The sequence below is a fragment of the Dreissena polymorpha genome, chromosome 14 (assembly GCF_020536995.1).
Source record: "Dreissena polymorpha isolate Duluth1 chromosome 14, UMN_Dpol_1.0, whole genome shotgun sequence".
In the NCBI taxonomy this organism is placed as follows: Eukaryota; Metazoa; Mollusca; class Bivalvia; order Myida; family Dreissenidae; genus Dreissena; species Dreissena polymorpha.
Window position 1 is genome coordinate 43,120,762 of NC_068368.1, and position 20,179 is coordinate 43,140,940.

At 36.8% G+C, this 20,179-nt stretch overlaps 1 protein-coding gene across 4 annotated transcripts in view; it reads left to right on the forward strand.

Moving 5' to 3' along the window:
* Positions 1-20,179, forward strand: part of LOC127857789 (kinesin-like protein KIF13A) — a 211,081-nt gene that overhangs the window by 186,441 nt on the left and 4,461 nt on the right. For 2 of the 4 annotated variants that reach the window (XM_052394453.1, XM_052394455.1), the window contains 6 exons: positions 2,905-2,937; positions 4,722-4,782; positions 8,786-8,827; positions 13,827-13,954; positions 15,700-17,275; positions 19,935-20,144. In XM_052394453.1, the coding sequence (XP_052250413.1) occupies positions 2,905-2,937; positions 4,722-4,782; positions 8,786-8,827; positions 13,827-13,954; positions 15,700-17,275; positions 19,935-20,144 (2,050 nt within the window). Of the gene's footprint in view, positions 1-2,904; positions 2,938-4,721; positions 4,783-8,785; positions 8,828-13,826; positions 13,955-15,699; positions 17,276-19,934; positions 20,145-20,179 lie in introns of those variants that run through there. The other 2 variants (XM_052394454.1, XM_052394456.1) reach the window with 2 other exon arrangements.

Below are 20,179 nucleotides of genomic sequence, written 5' to 3' on the forward strand. Positions count from 1 at the left end.
TTTACTGTGAGCCCACATGTATGTTGTTTTTGTGTTGTGTCAGAAAGGCAAAGTTCAGAGGTCACCGGTAAGTAGGTCAAGTTGCAGTGCTAAGTAGGCAGACGGGTTGGTGTACTTTGACGTGACTTTATGGTGGGAAAATTTTAGTGTTTGTTAACTTTGAAGTGTATGAAGAAGATACATTGAAAAAGTAGGAGTAGAGGTTTGTTTTTGCCTCAAGTGGACAGAAGTAGAAACAAGCAAGTGTGTTAACTTTGATATGTTTAAAGTCTGAACTAGTTAGTGATTTAAATCTTCATGATTTGTTGAAATTTCACTGAGTAATCAATAATAAAGTTTAATTGCATGGGAAGAAACAGAAATGATGTAATTGTCAAATGTAAATATATTTTTGTTTGTGTGCTAAATTTAAAATTAATTACAAACAATTAACACTCCACACTAATTGAAGAGTGCAGAGCAAGTGGCTGTCACATGGATACAGACATGTGCAGTCGATGAAATGGTATAACATTCTTAAGTTTTGAGGAGCTTTAAAATTAAGAATATTTAAGCTAGATAGTCAGCTTTATGACTAAAGGAAGTAAATATGCTTAAGCAACTACTTTTTTATGTAAACAAATGCATCTGGACAAATGAACATATGAGACGCGTCATGAATCTGTCAAGAATATGACCCGCATTATGTGAAATTGGGTCTTATGTCATATTTTTACCGGTTTAAGTCTTGACCGGCAGACTTCTCAGCAGGCACCTTGTCCACTATGAAGTCATTCAAGGTTTAGTGGTCGCATAAGGGACAAGATATCTCCTGACCAGACTGTACAGGCTAGTCTGAAGCTTTGGCATATAGTTTAAGACCCATTTTTGCATGAAGTGCTGGTCGTATCGTCAAGTTGAAAGGTGTTTATAAGGTGGGCCAGCATTGGTGTTTTCTGGAATGTTTAAATAAGCAATTTTTTCATAAGGTTGTCCGACTAAGTCTATTAACCCTTTACGACTTAGACACGTATTTTCACACATTTGTTGTCCCTTTGAAAGTTAAATTTAATTAAAGACCTTTTAAAACTAGATTCAAGGTTAGAAGGCTTCATTTCCAACCCTTAGAGCAGCAAACAGCATAAAACCTGAACAGAGTGCGAGTTTTGATTTTATGCTGTTTGCACATAGCCGTTTTCACTTTGTTTATAAGTGGGAAAGGGTTAAGCAAAGAATTTTATCAACAGTTGCTAGGTGTCCACATTAGACTTGCAGGTCCTGGGTGGGATAACCATTAAGAGGGCTTTCTCAGTTGCACAATTCCAACTCCCAGCTATGTGAACATCTGCTTGGCTGGGTGTGGAATGTGATTAATTAAGGCTTTCCCCCATAAGAAGCCAAGTGAAAATGGCTTTTGCAACCAGCATAAAACCAGAACAGCCTGCGAGTAACTCACAGTCTGTTCAGGTTTTATGCTGTTTGCTGATCATCAGTATCTAAGGGTTGGAAATGAAGCATTTCAATCTTTAATCTTGTAAGAAAGGTCTTTAATTAAATGTAACTTTCTAAGGCACTACAATAGTGTCAAAATACGATTCTAAGTGGTAACGGGTTAAGGCCTTCTAGAATCCTGACTGTACATTGAACAGCAATGTAATGGTAATTAAATGTTTTAAGCTTTACATAATTATATAAGTCGCATTCTGGAAAAACTGGGCTTAATGCATGTTTTTAAAGTGTCATTCCAGATTTGCTTGTGTAGACTGAACAGACTAATCAGGGACGATACTTTCAGCTTTTAGGGAATTATGTACTTAAAGGGGGTCTTTTCTAAACCAAAATTAAGTGTAAGAGGAAATGGTTCTGCTGCTTAGCCTGTGCAGACTGTAAACATATGCTCACATTTTTCGTAAACAACATGAAACATTCTCTATACATTAATCTTTCCAAAGTTACCAATTGCTGGGTCTTCTCATGTAACTGACTCTAGAGTGTCTCTGCAAGCTTAAATATTTGGTTCTTTGGATGTTATCAAGCTATTGACCAGGTTTAACTAAGATCTATGAGGAAGTATGAAATGAGCCTGGTTGTGGGAAAACGGGGCTTAATGCATGTGCATAAAGTGTCGTCCCAGATTAGCCTGTGCCATCTGCATGACACTTTCTGCTTTTATGGTATTTTTTGTTTAAAGGACATCTCTTTTTCGCGAAATTCTAGTTTAGGCAGAAATTGTTGACACATTATGTTCATGCATATAGCCAGGTTTTCTTAGAATGCAGCTCTAATGTGGCAATGCAGTTGGTTTTGATGCTCTTTGTATCATTCAGTTGGTTCTTATGCCCCCAAAGGAGGGCATATAGTGATCGCACTGTCCGTCCGTCTGTCGGTCTGTCCGTCTGTCCATCACACTTAGCGTTTAGGTTTTGAAAAATGCTCATGACTTCTATGTCACTTTAGATGTAACATTCATATTTGGTATGCATGTGTATATGGACAAGGCCTTCCATACGCAAATACTGACCCCTGTGACCTTGACCTTGAATTTAGGGTCCGCGTTTAGGTTTCGAAAAATGCGTTTAGGTTTCAAAAAATGCTAATAATTTCTATCAAAGCGTTTATCGGGGGCATATGTCATCCTATGGAGACAGCTCTTGCATCCTTGTTAAAGTTAAGGTAAAATATTATTTTATAATACAAAAAACATGTGTAAAGCAGTTGTTATTATTGAAAATTGTAATGTATTTGATCAAAACTAGAGATAATTTTTTTTATGAGAATGAAAGAGGTGCCATGAGGTAAACTTGTTTTTGTACTCAGAAAATATATAGATTTTATTATTAAATATAGCTGTGAATATTTGAAACAAAATTCTATAGATCTTTATATTATTAAAGTCACTGAGTGTGTGTGTTTATTTTGTTGCAGTTAATGACTACACCACCAAGACTGGATGAGCGGGTAAGACCAAGAAAGAATAAAACACACGCTATATGCATACATGCCATAATTTTTTAGGTCCAAAGCGGGACATTCCATAAAAAATTGTCGGGACATTTGACCAAAAAGCAGGACACCTAAAACGATCTATCATTCCACGTTTACTATAGTCAGTATAGTACTCACAAAAACTTTTGATACTTTTATTCAAGACATAAAACATCTGATATGAAGCATGAAATCTTAAACATAACAATAACAGTTTTATTAAATTAGACAATAGCAAACAACGAAGATGGTATTCATCTGTTTAAGAGTACAAAATCTAGAACATTACGACAACAATACTCATTATATTAATTTCAATGGCAAACATTAACGCAGGGGAGGCTATCCAGTTGACTGAAAGTACAGGTTACAGTACACTATCTACCGAACAGTTACATCAGTTACACACGGAATGCGCGGCCGTACACATTTCCGTATTTTGTTTTCTTCCTATATACACAGATTAAACTGAATTGTGAATTATCAGGCGCTGTATTGGGGTAGTGTCAAACTGTCATGAATAACAACACGTTGTTTTTATTACAATAACACAAGACAAGATGGGTAACTCTTTTACTGTTTGTTGCGATGTTTTTTTAAGCATGTGTCCATGCGCAGTTTGTTACTTGTCAATTTCCGCGGCTTAATTGGAGTAGGGTCAAACTGTCATGCATAGCACCTCGTTGTTTTTAGCTTAATTGGAGTAGGGTCAAACTGTCATGCATAGCACCTCGTTGTTTTTATTACACTTACACTAGACAGGATGGGTATCACTTATTGGACTGTTTGTTGCGATTTTGGTATATTGCACATTCAGAATATCCCGCTATATTGGAACTTAACATTGAATGGAAAAGACTCATTTATGACGTAGCGTTAATTTTACAAAACAATTGTTTTGTAAACCGTTTCAAACAAATACAAAATAAACACATTTTCAACATTTATTTCATTATAATAAAACTATCGATAGCAATAAGCGACCACTATCTTGAAGATCACCATGGTGTGAATGCCTGATGAAATCAATAATTAGCCGATAAATCGCTGATAAGGTGTCATAAACAACACTGGTACACACGATAAGTAGAATCGGATTGTTAATTGGAGGGCAATAAAGGGATTAGCGGTGTTAAGTGTTAGCGAAACAGAGCTTGAATAGCGAATTTTATTGGGAACCTATACACCTTACATCGTTTTTTACAAATGTCGGGACAAATCGTCTCATGGCGGGACGGCGGGACAAAGGGCCCAAAAGCGGGACTGTCCCGCCGAGATCGGGACGTATGGCATGTATGGCTATATGTGCTAATTATTTGTCTCTCTTTTAGTGTGTGATAACAAATTGTTGATTTTATATAAAACATATACCCTGTAAAATAATAAGTGATTTTTGCATGGAAAATACATTCTTTAAGATAAGTTTGGGAGTAATTTACTCCCAGTTTTTGTAGCAGGACTTCAACAATTGCAGCAATTTAAGTAAATGCAAGCCCTTATTTATAACTGAATTAATTTTTTTTATAAATTTTAAGTAAACTTAAGTAAATTTCAATTTTGGGGAGTTCATATTCTTTCTTTCACTATCATGCAATATTAGAAATTAGGAGTGCCAAGTGTGATAATCTACATGTTCTGCAGTATATTTTCATTGGTATTAATTGAGGTGTGTTGACGGATAATGAAAATTTAATAAAAATACAGACATTCGATAGGATATCAGCCATGTATTGACCTTCATGTTTGTGGTGTTTCAGATGCGATTTGACAGTATCCAGGATCTGACATTCCACACCAAATCTGCGGGCTCAACGCCAGGTATGACACTTAGTATTATATCCATGATTACCAACAACCTCTGACCCATAATTACCCCACCCACTTAAAGTTTCTAACCGCCCAAACTCATGTTAGTTTCTCTCTATCTCTTGGCTTTTCAAATATTGGTATTGGCGTTTATTTTATGCTTAGAAATATAATGAGGCATTAAAGAATCTCTTTGAAAAATTTGGTCTTTCATTTATCTTTTTTTATCACAAGTCAATAAATAGAGTACATAAATAAGACCATCAACACCATTAGACTTAGAAGAGAAGAATGACACATCACTGATTTTTATGTTGTCACAGAAGTGTAAAGAAATAACATATTATATATGTACAATAAAAGTTTATTTAATTGTGCTATTGGATTTTTTTTCCACACAAGTATCAAAAATATGTTCTTCTCTTCTAATGATTATATTCTGTTGGGTTAATAGTATTCCTATCATAAAAACCATTTTTTTGTCTTTGACACTTTAAGCACTTAGTTAGTCTGTTGACTTAACAAGTACCTAGCTCAACTTTTTTCACTTTTAATACTGGAGACATTTTAAGCACTTCGCTCAATATTGACACTTAAACACCACACCTAGCTTTAGAGTTTTTACTATACACGCCTAGCTCAATATTGACACTTTAAAGACTTAGCTCGACATAAATACTTTACACGCCTAGCTCAATATTGACACTTTAAAGACTTAGCTCGACATAAACACTTTAAACACCTAGCTCAATATTGACACTTTAAAGACTTAGCTCGACATAAATACTTTACACACCTAGCTCAATATTGACACTTTAAAGACTCAGCTCGACATAAACACTTTAAGTACCTAGCTCAATATTGACACTTTAAAGACTTAGCTCGACATAAACACTTTAAACACCTAGCTCAATATTGACACTTTAAAGACTTAGCTCGACATAAACACTTTAAACACCTAGCTCAATATTGACACTTTAAAGACTTAGCTCGACATAAACACTTTAAACACCTAGCTCAATATTGACACTTTAAAGACTAAGCTCGACATAAACACTTTAAACACCTAGCTCAATATTGACACTTTAAAGACTTAGCTCGACATAAATACTTTACACACCTAGCTCAATATTGACACTTAAAAGACTTAGCTCGACATAAACACTTTAAACACCTAGCTCAATATGGACACTTAAAAGACTCAGCTCGACATAAACACTTTAAGTACCTAGCTCAATATGGACACTTTTAAGACTTAGCCCGACATAAACACTTAAACACCTAGCTCAATATGGACACTTTAAAGACTTAGCTCGACATAAACACTTTAAACACCTAGCTCAATATGGACACTTAAAAGACTCAGCTTGACATAAACACTTTAAGTACCTAGCTCAATACGGACACTTTTAAGACTTAGCCCGACATAAACACTTAAACACCTAGCTCAATATGGACACTTTTAAGACTTAGCTCGACATAAACACTTTAAACACCTAGCTCAATATGGACACTTAAAAGACTCAGCTCGACATAAACACTTTAAAACACCTAGCTCAATATGGACACTTAAAAGACTCAGCTCGACATAAACACTTTAAAACACCTAGCTCAATATGGACACTTTTAAGACTTAGCTCAACATAAACACTCTAAACACCTAGCTCAATATGGACACTTTAAAGACTTAGCTCGACATAAACACTTTAAGTACCTAGCTCAATATGGACACTTTTAAGACTTAGCCCGACATAAACACTTTAAAACACCTAGCTCAATATGGACACTTTTAAGACATAGCTCGACATAAACACTTAAAAACACCTAGCTCAATATGGACACTTTTAAGACTTAGCTCGACATAAACACTTTAAACACCTAGCTCAATATGGACACTTTAAAGACTAAGCTCGACATAAACACTTTAAAACACCTAGCTCAATATGGACACTTTTAAGACTTAGCTCAACATAAACACTTTAAAACACCTAGCTCAATATGGACACTTTAAAGACTAAGCTCGACATAAACACTCTAAACACCTAGCTCAATATGGACACTTTTAAGACTTAGCTCGACATAAACACTTTAAAACACCTAGCTCAATATGGACACTTTAAAGACTAAGCTCGACATAAACACTTTAAACACCTAGCTCAATATGGACACTTTTAAGACTTAGCTCGACATAAACACTTTAAAACACGTAGCTCAATATGGACACTTTTAAGACTTAGCTCAACATAAACACTCTAAACACCTAGCTCAATATGGACACTTTAAAGACTTAGCTCGACATAAACACTTTAAACAAATAGCTCAATATGGACACTTTTAAGACTTAGCTCGACATAAACACTTTAAACACCTAGCTCAATATGGACACTTTTAAGACTTAGCTCGACATAAACACTTTAAAACACCTAGCTCAATATGGACACTTTTAAGACTTAGCTCGACATAAACACTTTAAACACCTAGCTCAAGTATTGACTACTTAAAATGCCTTGCTTGACTCCAGTGTGCAACTCAATTGAAGATGATTGGAATTAGCCTCCACATTTCCTGGAACCTAGTTTGAAATTATGAAGATTTGCCAAAATATATTGCCCATAAACACTTTATCAAAATTTGGTGAAGATCAGACTTTTTTCACATGTCTTTCTGATGTAATTTCTGTTTGATACAATATTTTGCAAGTTTGGTATATGTTACGCTCATACATTTGCTACTCACTGAATATTTGTTTCAATTTTATTGATCCATAGCCCCTGAGTTGTTCCTTCTTTCACAAAACAGTCCATATATGTGTCTTGTTCTGAGAAAACTGGGCATAATGCATGTGCGTAGAGTGCCGTCCCAGATTAGCCTGTGCAGTCCGCACAGGCTAATCAGGGACGACACTTTCAGCTTTAATGGTATTTTTAGTTTCAAGGAAGTCCCTCCTTAACGAAAATCAAGTTTAGACAGAAAGTGTCGTCCCTGATTAGCCTCTGCAGACTGCACAGGCTAATCTGGGACGACACTTTACGCACATGAATTAAGCCCAGTTTTCTCAGAACAAGACACATATTATGAATCTTGCTCTGGGATATAAGTGTTTAATGCATGACGTGCATTAAGTGTCGTCCGAGATGTTTCCACAGGCTTATCAGAGAAAAAACTTAATGCAAATTAACCAGTTTTTTGCTAAGAACAGACTTCATATTAACATACAATTCCAGCAAAAAAGTGTTTTTCCTGGTTAGCCTGTGTAAACTGCACAGGCTAATCTGGAACAATATTTTACGCACATGCATTAAGCAACGTGTTCTCCGAGCATTTCTTATAATATTTTGAGATTTAGCCAGAGCCTTTTTTATCTAGGAATATTTTGCACACACATGATAATTATTTTACTTTCAATTTAAATCATCTCAACGGTTTATTGCTAAAGTTAAAATAATTTGTTTATAACTTAATTGAGTAATTCTTTCTCAATTTCACATAAAATCAATATATGTGTTATTCCAGTTCTTTTTTGTTAAATTTAAAAATGATATAAATATTGCAAAATCATTTAATCTGCGCTCTGTGAAAAGGGGTTTAATACATGTGCGTAAAGTGTCATCCCAGATAAGCCTGTACAGTCTGCGCAGGCACATCAGGGATGACATTTTCCACGTAAAGTAGAATTTTGCTAAGAAAAAACTTTCTTTAAACAAAAAATATCATTAAAGTGAAAAGTATCATCTAAGATTAGCCTGTGCTATGCACATGCATTGAACCTCCCTTTTCACAGAGCACAGCGTATTTATATTTCTTGGCAGGAAATTGTGTGGTTGTAAAATAATATCCTGGTTGCATCAATTCATGGATTTCTGATTTAAGAAATACAACTTTGGAATTTGTATCAGTTGTTTGTAATGTAAATGTGTTTGTAACAATAGCAATACATTGTTCACACAAATAATGATGATTTTGCAGTATTATGATAGATTTTGCTCAGCATTATTTTGATACCAATTATTTCCAGCCCGCCCCAAGTCTTTAGATCTGAAAGCCCCGTTCCACAGTGGTAAATGTTACAGATTTGTTTTTGTCGCCTTAATTTAAGCTAATTTTATTTTGGTTGATTTCTTTTGTTCCCCACCCACATTTTTTATTATAGACTGTAGTCAATAAAATTGGATGTAAATGCATCCTAAATGTGCAAAACCAGCTTTATAATTCAAAATTCAATTTATGTGAGATGTGCAATAAAAGATGACATAATTGTTAACATTTCCAGACCATATGGAATCTTGATTTTATGGTGTTTTTTTATATTTTTGACAAATAAAAAAACTTCATATTCTTTTAAGTTTAATAATGCTTTTCTCTACCTTGTAAGTAAAGAACTAGAGTTCTGAAGATTTTCCTTGACATCCAATTTTTTTAATTAAAACTGGCTTCAAAATGTTAGCTTAGAACATGATTAATTGTGTTAGGAATTTATGTCCATCGTTACTTGTTCCTTTTGTGTTTTGTTTTGCGTCACATTTGTGTTAAGCCATTCATGTTAATTCTTATTTATAGTTGCCTGATGGTTATTCTGCTGAACTTCAGTGTTTGTTTGCTGTGTTTGTGTTCGCTTGTTATGTTTAGTTTGTAGTTTGTCTTAGGTCCAACCAAGATTTAATGCATTTTCCTGAATCGATTTCTTGACTAGAGTTCTTGCAATAGGATACATTATTTTTGTCTGTCCAAGAACCTACTGTAGATTGAAGTATGAGACATTGTATGTAGGATTTCTCTATTGCCCATCATCAGCGTGTTAAGAATTATTTACTCTAACAACTATTTTGTAAAATGCGCTTGGCTGAAATTGTTATGCATTGAAACAAATACTTGAAGATTACAGATTATCATCATATAAATATTCATATAATGAACATTTAAATTGATGTTTTGCAATAAAGTTGCACTGTTCTATAACGAAGAAATAGGTCAAATATTTCACAGAAACCTGTTACAAAATTATGTCTTTTGGGTGATGTGTAAACTCAAAACATTCGCATTTATACTTTCATCAGGTATGGGAACACATGCTGATATGATTTTTTTTTCATTATTTGAATTTACAATAGTGTTCATGTTTTAAACCTGAAATTAAAATGTCCAAACTTCTAACATCCGGAACGAAGTATTGTTATCCCCACGCTTTTTGAAAAGCGTGAGGATATTGTGGTTATCTCTGCCGTCCGTCTGTCCGTCTGTCTTTCCGTCCTGGCCACTATCTCCTCCTACACTATAAGCACTAGAACCTTGAAACTTGCACACATGGTAGCTATGAGCTTATGGGCAACACTGCACTATTTGGAATTTTGATCTGACCCCTGGGTCAAAAGAAATGGGGGTTGGGGGGGGGGTCGGGTCAGAGATTTTCACTCATTTTTTATGTTATTTTACATTAACTGTTTCATTTCTGCACCGATTTACTTCAAATTGATACTGAACCTCTCTTATGACTATACGGTCAATCTCAACTATGCATGGCCCCATTAACAACCCTGGGTCGCCCCACCCACATAGACCACACCAACCCAAAATTGCCTTTCACTATAATTTCTTAATTTCTACACCGATTCACTTCCAATTGATACTGAAATTCTCTTATGACAATACGGTAAATCTCAAATATGCATGAACCCATTACCAACCGTGGGGCGCCCCGCCCACATAGACCACAATCACCCAAAATTGCCTTTGACTATAATTTCTTAATTTCTACACCGATTCACTTCAAATTGATACTGAAATTCATTTAGGACAATACGGTCAATCTCAACAATGCATGACATTACGGTCAATCTCAACTATGCATGGCTCCATTACCAACCCTGAGGCGCCCCACCCACACAGGCCACACCCACCCATTATTGCCTTTTACTGTTACTTCTTCATTTCTACACCAATTCACTTCTAATTGATACTGAACTTCTCTTATGACAATACGGTCAATCTCAACTATGCATAGCCCCATTACCAACCCTGGGCCGCCCCGCCCACATAGGCCACACCCACCCAAAATTGCCCTTTACTTAACTTCTTCATTTTTACACCGATTCACTTCTAATTGATACTGAACTTCTCTTATGAAAATACGGTCAACCTCAACTATGCATGGCCCCATAACCAACCCTGGGGCGCCCCCGGGTCAAACATGCAGCGTGGGGATACGCGTCGGCCTCTGCTGCGCCATTTCTAGTTCCTGATTGCTACTAATACCACTATTTATATATACGCATCTTTTTCTTACTTTTGACCTTAATTATAATGTATAAATATGTTGCAGAATGTTATATAATTACACAAATATTATAGTTATATCTCAAATCAGAAAGTTTGATTTATTGTAAAGGTTGTTTTGATGTTTGAGGCATGCAGTAGACTGTGAAGGCATGAGTGTGTAGAAAACAAGTTGGCAAGTTACATGTTCTTTTAACTCTTCCATTGCTGGAACCAATTTTTTGAAGGCCTTTGCAAACAGTTTGGATCCAGATGAGACACCACAGAATGTGGCGTCTCATCAGGATCCAAACTGTCTGCTACTGTGATAGTATTCCTTGAAAAAAATCGAAGAAAATGCTAATTTTACAAATTCAGCAGACAACATTTAAGCAGACGACAAATTTCCCAGCATGCAAAGGGTTAAGTGAGACTATAAACCTGACCAGTTTCACAATATTGTGTTGCTTTGGCATAAAGAAGAGCTTAATTAAATGTCTGTGCGTGAAAACCTTATACACTTCTACATGAATTTAAAAAAGTAGTATTGTCTCTCAAACACTCTCTAAGTCTTGAGTTGTCATGTTTCGACTTGATAATTAAATGTTTTGCCCATTTGAAGCCATAAAATGTAGTCAGCATACCATTTGGTCTTTGGGAAAATCAGGCTTTATGCATGAGAGTAAAGAATCATCCCAGATATGCATGTGAGAAAAGAATCATCCCAGATAAGCCTGTGAGTAAAGAATCATCCCAGATAAGCCTGTGAGTAAAGAATCATCCCAGATAAGCCTGTGCAGTTCGTTAAGACTAATCAGGGATGACACTTTATGCCTATGCTGGATTTTTACTTAGAAGAGTCTTCATATAGATGAACATTTTTATAACAGACTTTACTAATAAGTTATGATACTTTTTTGCACAGGCATTATCTCTGGTTTTGCCTGAGAGTGGCTCTTATGAAAGTATAATGGCTAAACATTGAGTTGTTGTATCATTTGAACATGCCAGTATTAGATACCATTGTAACATACCAGTATTAGATACCATTGTAACATACCAGTATTAGATACCATTGTAACATGCCAGTATTAGATACCCTTTTAACATGCCATAATTAGATACCATTGTAACATACCAGTATTAGATACCATTGTAACATACCAGTATTAGATACCATGGTAACATACCAGTATAAGATACCATGGTAACATACCAATATTAGATACCATTGTAACATGCCAGTATTAGATACCATTGTAACATGCCAGTATTAGATACCATGGTAACATACCAGTATAAGATACCATGGTAACATACCAGTATTAGATACCATGGTAACATACCAGTATTAGATACCATTGTAACATGCCAGTATTAGATACCATTGTAACATGCCAGTATTAGATACCATTGTAACATACCAGTATTAGATACCATGGTAACATACCAGTATTAGATACCATGGTAACATACCAGTATTAGATACCATGGAAACATACCAGTATTAGATACCATGGCAACATACCAGTATAAGATACCATGGTAACATACCAGTATTAGATACCATGGTAACATACCAGTATTAGATACCATGGTAACATACCAGTATAAGATACCATGGTAACATACCAGTATTAGATACCATGGTAACATACCAGTATTAGATACCATGGTAACATACCAGTATTAGATACCATGGTAACATACCAGTATAAGATACCATGGTAACATACCAGTATTAGATACTATGGTAACATACCAGTATTAGACACCATGGTAACATACCAGTATAAGATACCATGGTAACATACCAGTATTATATACCATGGTAACATACCAGTATTAGATACCATGGTAACATACCAGTATAAGATACCATGGTAACATACCAGTATTAGATACCATGGTAACATGCCAGTATTAGAAACCATTGTAACATGCCAGTATTAGATACCATTGTAACATGCCAGTATTAGATACCATTGTAACATACCAGTATTAGATACCATGGTAACATACCAGTATTAGATACCATGGTAACATACCAGTATTAGATACCATGGTAACATACCAGTATTAGATACCATGGTAACATACCAGTATTAGATACCATGGTAACATGCCAGTATTAGATACCATGGTAACATACCAGTATTAGATACCATGGTAACATACCAGTATAAGATACCATGGTAACATACCAGTATTAGATACCATGGTAACATACCAGTATTAGATACCATGGTAACATACCAGTATTAGATACCATGGTAACATACCAGTATAAGATACCATGGTAACATACCAGTATTAGATACCATGGTAACATACCAGTATTAGATACCATGGTAACATACCAGTATAAGATACCATGGTAACATACCAGTATTAGATACCATGGTAACATACCAGTATTAGATACCATGGTAACATAACAGTATTAGATACCTGATAACATACCAGTATTAGATACCATGGTAACATACCAGTTTTAGATACAATGGTAACATACCAGTATTAGATACCATGGTAACATACCAGTTTTAGATACCATAATTACCATGGTTTCAGGCTTAATCCTTCATAGCATTATCTTCTTGCAAAAACATAGTACATGTAACAATGACTCTCCAGAAACATAATCAGTAGCGAAATTCTAGTTAACATTATTTAAGGCAAGTGACCATACAACATTAAAAGTTTCACTTGCAATTTTAGTTTAAGTGTTTTTGCTCAAAGATGAGACATTATAACTGTTTAAGCCATCAAGCTATCTAGGACTAATCTGTATGTTGGTTCTGCAGTGAACATTAAATCAGCCCTGAGTGCCCTCAGCCCCTTGGATCGTCGTAGCAACGTGAAGCCCCTACAGACCCTACGGGAGGAGCATCACTCCAGGGACCAGAAACAGCACCTACTTGACAGTGAGGAGGTACTTGTGGACCCTTTAGTAAACTAACCTCCACCCTTGCTTCCTACAGCCCCTGGCTCGAGACTATGCCCTTTTTTAGCATGTATGGTATTGGCATAGGACGCTTCCATCACATTTTGGTTCCTTAACACATTTCGTAATTTATGACCTCATAATTCTTAATCTTGACAAACTTGGCTTAATGCATGTGCGTTTAGTGTTGTCTCAGATTAGTCTGTGCAGTCCGCACGTTTGACCTATCTTGTAAAATAATTCTGTTAACTAATATTGCTAAACATAGGTTGTATAAATTTCACTTTTGCAGATAAGACTGTAACAAAAACTTATGCCCCCCTTCGAAGAAGAGGGGGTATATTGTTTTGCACATGCCGGTCGGTCAGCCCGTCGGTCCGTCCGTCGGTCCGTCCACCGAATGGTTTCCAGATGATAACTCAAGAACGCTTACGCCTAGGATCATGAAACTTCATAGGTACATAGATCATGACTTGCAGATGACCCCTATTGATTTTCAGGTCACTAGGTCAAAGGTCACGGTGACTAGAACCAGTAAAATGGTTTCCGGATGATAACTCTAGAACACTTATGCCTAGGATCATGAAACTTCCTATGTACATTGATCATGACTCGCAGATGACCCCTATTGATTTTCAGGTCACTAGGTCAAAGGTCACGATGACTGGAACCAGTAAAATGGTTTTCGGCTGATAACTCAAGAGCGCTTACGCCTAGGATCATGAAACTTCATAGGTACATTGATCATGACTCGCAGATGACCCCTATTGATTTTCAGGTCACTAGGTCTAAAGTCAAGGTCATGGTGACTTGACACTTTGACCTAGTGACCTGACACAGTAAAATGGTTTCCGGATGATAACTCAAGAAAGCTTACGCCTTGGATCATGAAACTTCATAGGTACATTGATCATGACTCGCAGATGACTCCTATTGATTTTCAGGTCACTAGGTCAAAGGTCAAGGTCACGGTGACCCGACACAGTAAAATTGTTTCCGGATGATAACTCAAGAAAGCTTACGCCTAGGATCATGAAACTTCATAGGTACATTGATCATGACTGGCAGATGACCCCTATTGATTTTCAGGTCACTAGGTCAAAGGTCAAGGTTACAGTGACAACAAACGTATTCACACATTGGCTGCCACTACAACTGACAGCCTATATGGGGACATGCATGTTTTACAAACAGCCCATGTTTTTTTAATTTTGAAAAAACATAGCACGCCCATATTTATGAGTCAGTCATGGGAATATGTTACAATGTTAACACAATCTTTTACAAGATTTTGATACAAAAATAGACAAAACAAATGTGACGGTTCTGAGGCATAGTGATCAATAAGTTTTCTGTATAATTTGAAGTGTGTTATCCCATTGATCATGGGTTAACCCTTTCAGCGCTGGAACCGAATTTTAAAGACCTTTGCAAACAGTTTGGATCCAGATGAGACACCACAGAACGTGGCGTCTCATCAGGATCCAAACTGTTTGCTATTCTGATAGTATTCTTTGAAAAAAATCGAAGAAAATGCTAATTTTAGAAATGCAGCAGACGGCATTTTAGCAGACGACAAATTTCCCAGCATGCAAAGAGTTAATGTGAAAGTCTGCTGAAGATGTCACAATGTATCAATATCAGACTATTATTCTCACTGTTAACTTTTAACCTTTGAATCTGAGGCTTTTATATCTGGATTGTATCTTGCAATTTGGTTTGTTTCTTTCAAGGAAGACAACTCATATGGAGAAAGCCCAAGGTCCTCCAAACAGTCTTCCCTTGACGCCAAGAAGACACTAGATTTGGATGTCTCCCTTGATACAAGCTCTTCCAAACATGAGCTTCTGGAGACAAAAAATGATTTACTGAGTCTTAAAGAAGAATTCGCTAAGCTTAAAAAGAGTATAATTGAGCCAAGAAAAACCAGTCCAATAGCTGACGACTTTCAGGATTTTGAGTCATATGAGAGCCAGCAGCTTTCTAAGCAGGTAGAAACAGGTAACCTGTCTGAAGTAGTCACCAATACTGGGGAGGTGAAAAGAACAGCCATTTCTCATTCGGTGACCTGTGACAGTATAACTGAATGTCAAGGGAAGGGCACACCTAGTATGACCTCTAGTGGATATGGGTCACAGGCTGTGTCCACCTTGACCTTGTCTTCTGAAGATTCTCTTAGTCTCCGTAGCAACGAAGATTCTGAAGGTCACGGAGGTCACAGGAAACCTGGTCTGGAGCATGCCGGTAGTGGAGATAGTGATGGGGATGATGTGGGTCAGTTTCAAGGTCAAGTCATGGTCAGTAGTTTAGAGGTCAGAAACTGTATCCTCGGTGATCAAGAGTTGGACCGGGAAGGTGTGACTGGAATGCTCAGTGCAAGTAATGATACAATTGAAAACATGTGTGAGGAAGATGCTGATGATAAAGACACTGATGATAGAGTGACCCTTGCTGATGATTGTTTTAATTATGATGATGATGGCAATGTGGACTTGGGTTTGGATGATAGTGATGATGATGAAGAATCCTCTGAAGTTCTGAAACTGCACATCAGTGAAGAAGACCTGTCGAAAATTAAAGAAGACGGGGTGAGTTTTGGTAAACATGGCTCGGATATTGTGCAATCTTTGAATGCTGGTGGGATGAATAGGGACAGATCAAAGGTTCCCACGGGTGTTGTTAATGATTCTCATATACAGTTGGGCAATATTAATGTAAATAAAAGTATAGGAATGTCTTCTGTTGAAATTGAGACTAAAGTTGAACATAATAGAAGCGTTAGTGGTGAAGATGTAGGAGAGAAACATTTAAAAAGTGAGTCTCACAGTAGTAAGTTAGATAGTGAAGAAAAAGTTGTTTTTAATTCAAGTAGAAGTAGTGATAGTTCATCCAACACGTCTAGAGGGAGAAGGCCTCTGCACTCTGAAAGCATGGATCCGTACAGCATGGAAGCAATGGAAGAGCTGGAAAGACTTGGTGATGAGTTCGGACCTGACAACTCGGAGTTTACAATGAATATGACCAACACAAGTATAGATACAGATGGGGACAAAAGTAATGTAAAAGATAATATTGATTCAGGTGGTCAAGAATTGAACGATAGCTTTTCAAACTATGATCTTGCAATGAGACCTGAGAATCATAGCACGCCGCTAGGAAAGGATCGTAGACGGAAAGAAGGGACGAGATCAGAGCCGAGACAACGACCGGTGTCCTGCATCGTTACCTCGGATACAAAGTTTTTGGATTCCTCTTTGCAGGAGCAGAGCAAGCGTAGCAGTCTCACATTCTCTGATGAACACCTGTCAGGTGAGAACTCTATATTCGTTAATCAAGTCATTAACTTCCTGAGGCATTTCATCATCCATTTTACCATGCCCATTGCAGTTATAACCGTATAAAATTAACAATTGAATCATGTTATGAAACCATAATGTATTTTTTTCACTTCATGCATAGTTTATTTTCCAATAGACAATGCTTTTTCATTATGACGCATGGCTATTAAAAGATCAAGCTGAAAGTCTCTTGGTTTTGTTCCTTAGCATCAGAATTTAAAATGAGTGTTTTAATGGCAAATAAACAATTATATATATAGAATAACAGGTTATTGCCTGATCTTTCTGTAATATATCAAGCAAGGCTTAGAATAATATAATGGCAAGGCCATTATTTTATTTGTGCCGAGACTGATATGTATTAAAAAGATCAGGCAGTTACCAGTTTTTCTGTTTATCATACCCCTACGTCCCGCATTTTAAAGAAATAATGAAAAAATGGCTTAAAAACTGGAGTTTTAGCGGGAAAGAATATAACTTTTGTTGTTTGACGTGTTAATAATGACGACATGAGCACGCGCTCTTAATATTTGTAACAATTGTTTTTTGCTGTTTGTGTTGCATTTTGTGTTTAAAATATATTACATCTTGGTATCAAATTGTTTGTCTTGTTGAATCTGATTCGATTTTACTTGAAATGATTACTTAATAGTTGATTCCGAGTAATATGACCATCCTCCCCACATGACTGATATAATGATATAAGAACTTCCTGTTGACCATGATATAAAAAAATATGTCAGGGAACGTATATCAGGCAGATATCAATGCAGTGGTATGATAAAAGCCTTTTCTGGGATATCTGATCTAACTGCATGTGTGTAGAGTTTTGTGCCAGATAAGCCTGTGCAGTCCATACAGGCCAACGATATAGGGGCGACACCTTCGGCGTAGACTGTAATGTTTGTTTAGAAGAGACTTCCATTGAGCAAAATATTCCCTTAAAGAGGAAAGTCGAGCCCCTGATCAGCCTTTGCAGCCTGCACAGGTTAATCTGGGATGACACTTTACACACATGAAGTAAGCCTAGTTTTCCCTGAAAGACGCCCATATAGAGATAATAATGTCTTACTTATGATTATTTACATTTAATTAGCCGGATTTTTTTCGAAAAAATCTCGGCTTATAGATTGATGTTGTCGGGCGGGCGGGGGGGGCGGGGGGGGCGGGCGGGGGGGGCGGGCGGCGTGCTCGAAAATGTTAAAGTTCTTATTTCATGGTATAACTTTGGTATGCTTGGACCTAGAGTCTTCAAACTTGACATGAAGGTTGGCCAGGATTAACAGATGACCACTGGTCATTTCAAGGTCATTCATTTGAAGGTCAAGGTCACTGTGACCTTCAATATAAAAAATGTTAAAGTTGTTATAACTTTGGTATGCTTGGACCTAGAGTCTTGAAACTTGACATGAAGGTTGGCCATAACTAGTTAGTAACCACTGGTCATTTCAAGGTCATTCATTTGAAGGTCAAGGTCACTGTGACCTTGAATGTAAAAATGTTAAAGTTCTTATTTCATGGTATAACTTTGGTATGCTTGGACCTAGAGTCTTCAAACTTGACATGAAGGTTGGCCAGGATTAACAGATGACCACTGGTCATTTCAAGGTCATTCATTTGAAGGTGAAGGTCACTGTGACCTTCAATATAAAAATGTTAAAGTTGTTATAACTTTGGTATGCTTGGACCTAGAGTCTTGAAACTTGACATGAAGGTTGGCCAGAACTAGTAAGTAACCACTGGACATTTCAAGGTCATTCATTTGAAGGTCAAGGTCACTGTGACCTTGAATGTAAAAATGTTAAAGTTGTTATAACTTTGGTATGCTTGGACCTAGAGTCTTGAAACTTGACATGAAGGTTGGCCAGAACTAGTAAGTAACCACTGGACATTTCAAGGTCATTCATTTGAAGGTCAAGGTCACTGTGACCTTGAATGTAAAAATGTTAAAGTTCTTATTTCATGTTATAACTTTGGTATGCTTGTACCTAGAGTCTTCAAACTTGAAATAAAGATTGGCCAGTACTAGAAGATGACCACTGGTCATTTCAATGTCATTCATTTGAAGGTCAAGGTCACTGTGACCTTAAATGTTAAAATGTTAAAATTGTTATAACTTTGGTATGCTTGGACATAGAGTCTTCAAACTTGACATGAAGGTTTGCAAGCACACTTAGATGACCACTGGTCATTTCAAGGTCATTCATTCTAAGGTCAAGGTCACTGTGACCTTGAATGTAAAAATGTTAAAGTTCTTATAACTTTGGTAGGTAAAAATGTTAAAGTTCTTATTCCATGTTATAACTTTGGTATGCTTGTACCTAGAGTCTTCAAACTTGACATAAAGGTTGGCCAGTACTAGAAGATCACCACTGCTCATTTCAATGTCATTCATTTGAAGGTCAAGGTCACTGTGACCTTCAATGTTAAAATGTTAAAATTGTTATTACTTTGGTATGCTTGGACCTAGACAAAAACACGAAAGGTACTTTCCTGTCATTTAAATCAAAAATCCGGCTTCAATGCGGTCATCTCCGACCGCGGAACTCTTGTTTAATTTAAAATAAGTGTTTATTGGCATATAACCAACTATGACAAGATAATTATTCCCTACTAATAATCATTCACAGAGGATGGTATGAGTGTCTGCTCGTTTGGTTCGCGCGCCGACCTTGACCGGCTGGCTGAGATCCCAGTGCCCTCCTGGATAGTAATCGGAGAGAGTGTCATAGTGACCGCCTCCAAGTCTGCCGCCCAGATGACCGGGGTGGTGCAGTTTGTTGGCAATGTGGAGTTTGCTAGTGGGCCCTGGGTGGGCGTGGAGCTGGACCTCCCTGAGGGTAAGGCTGCTTACCTCAAAATAGGCAGAAATTAT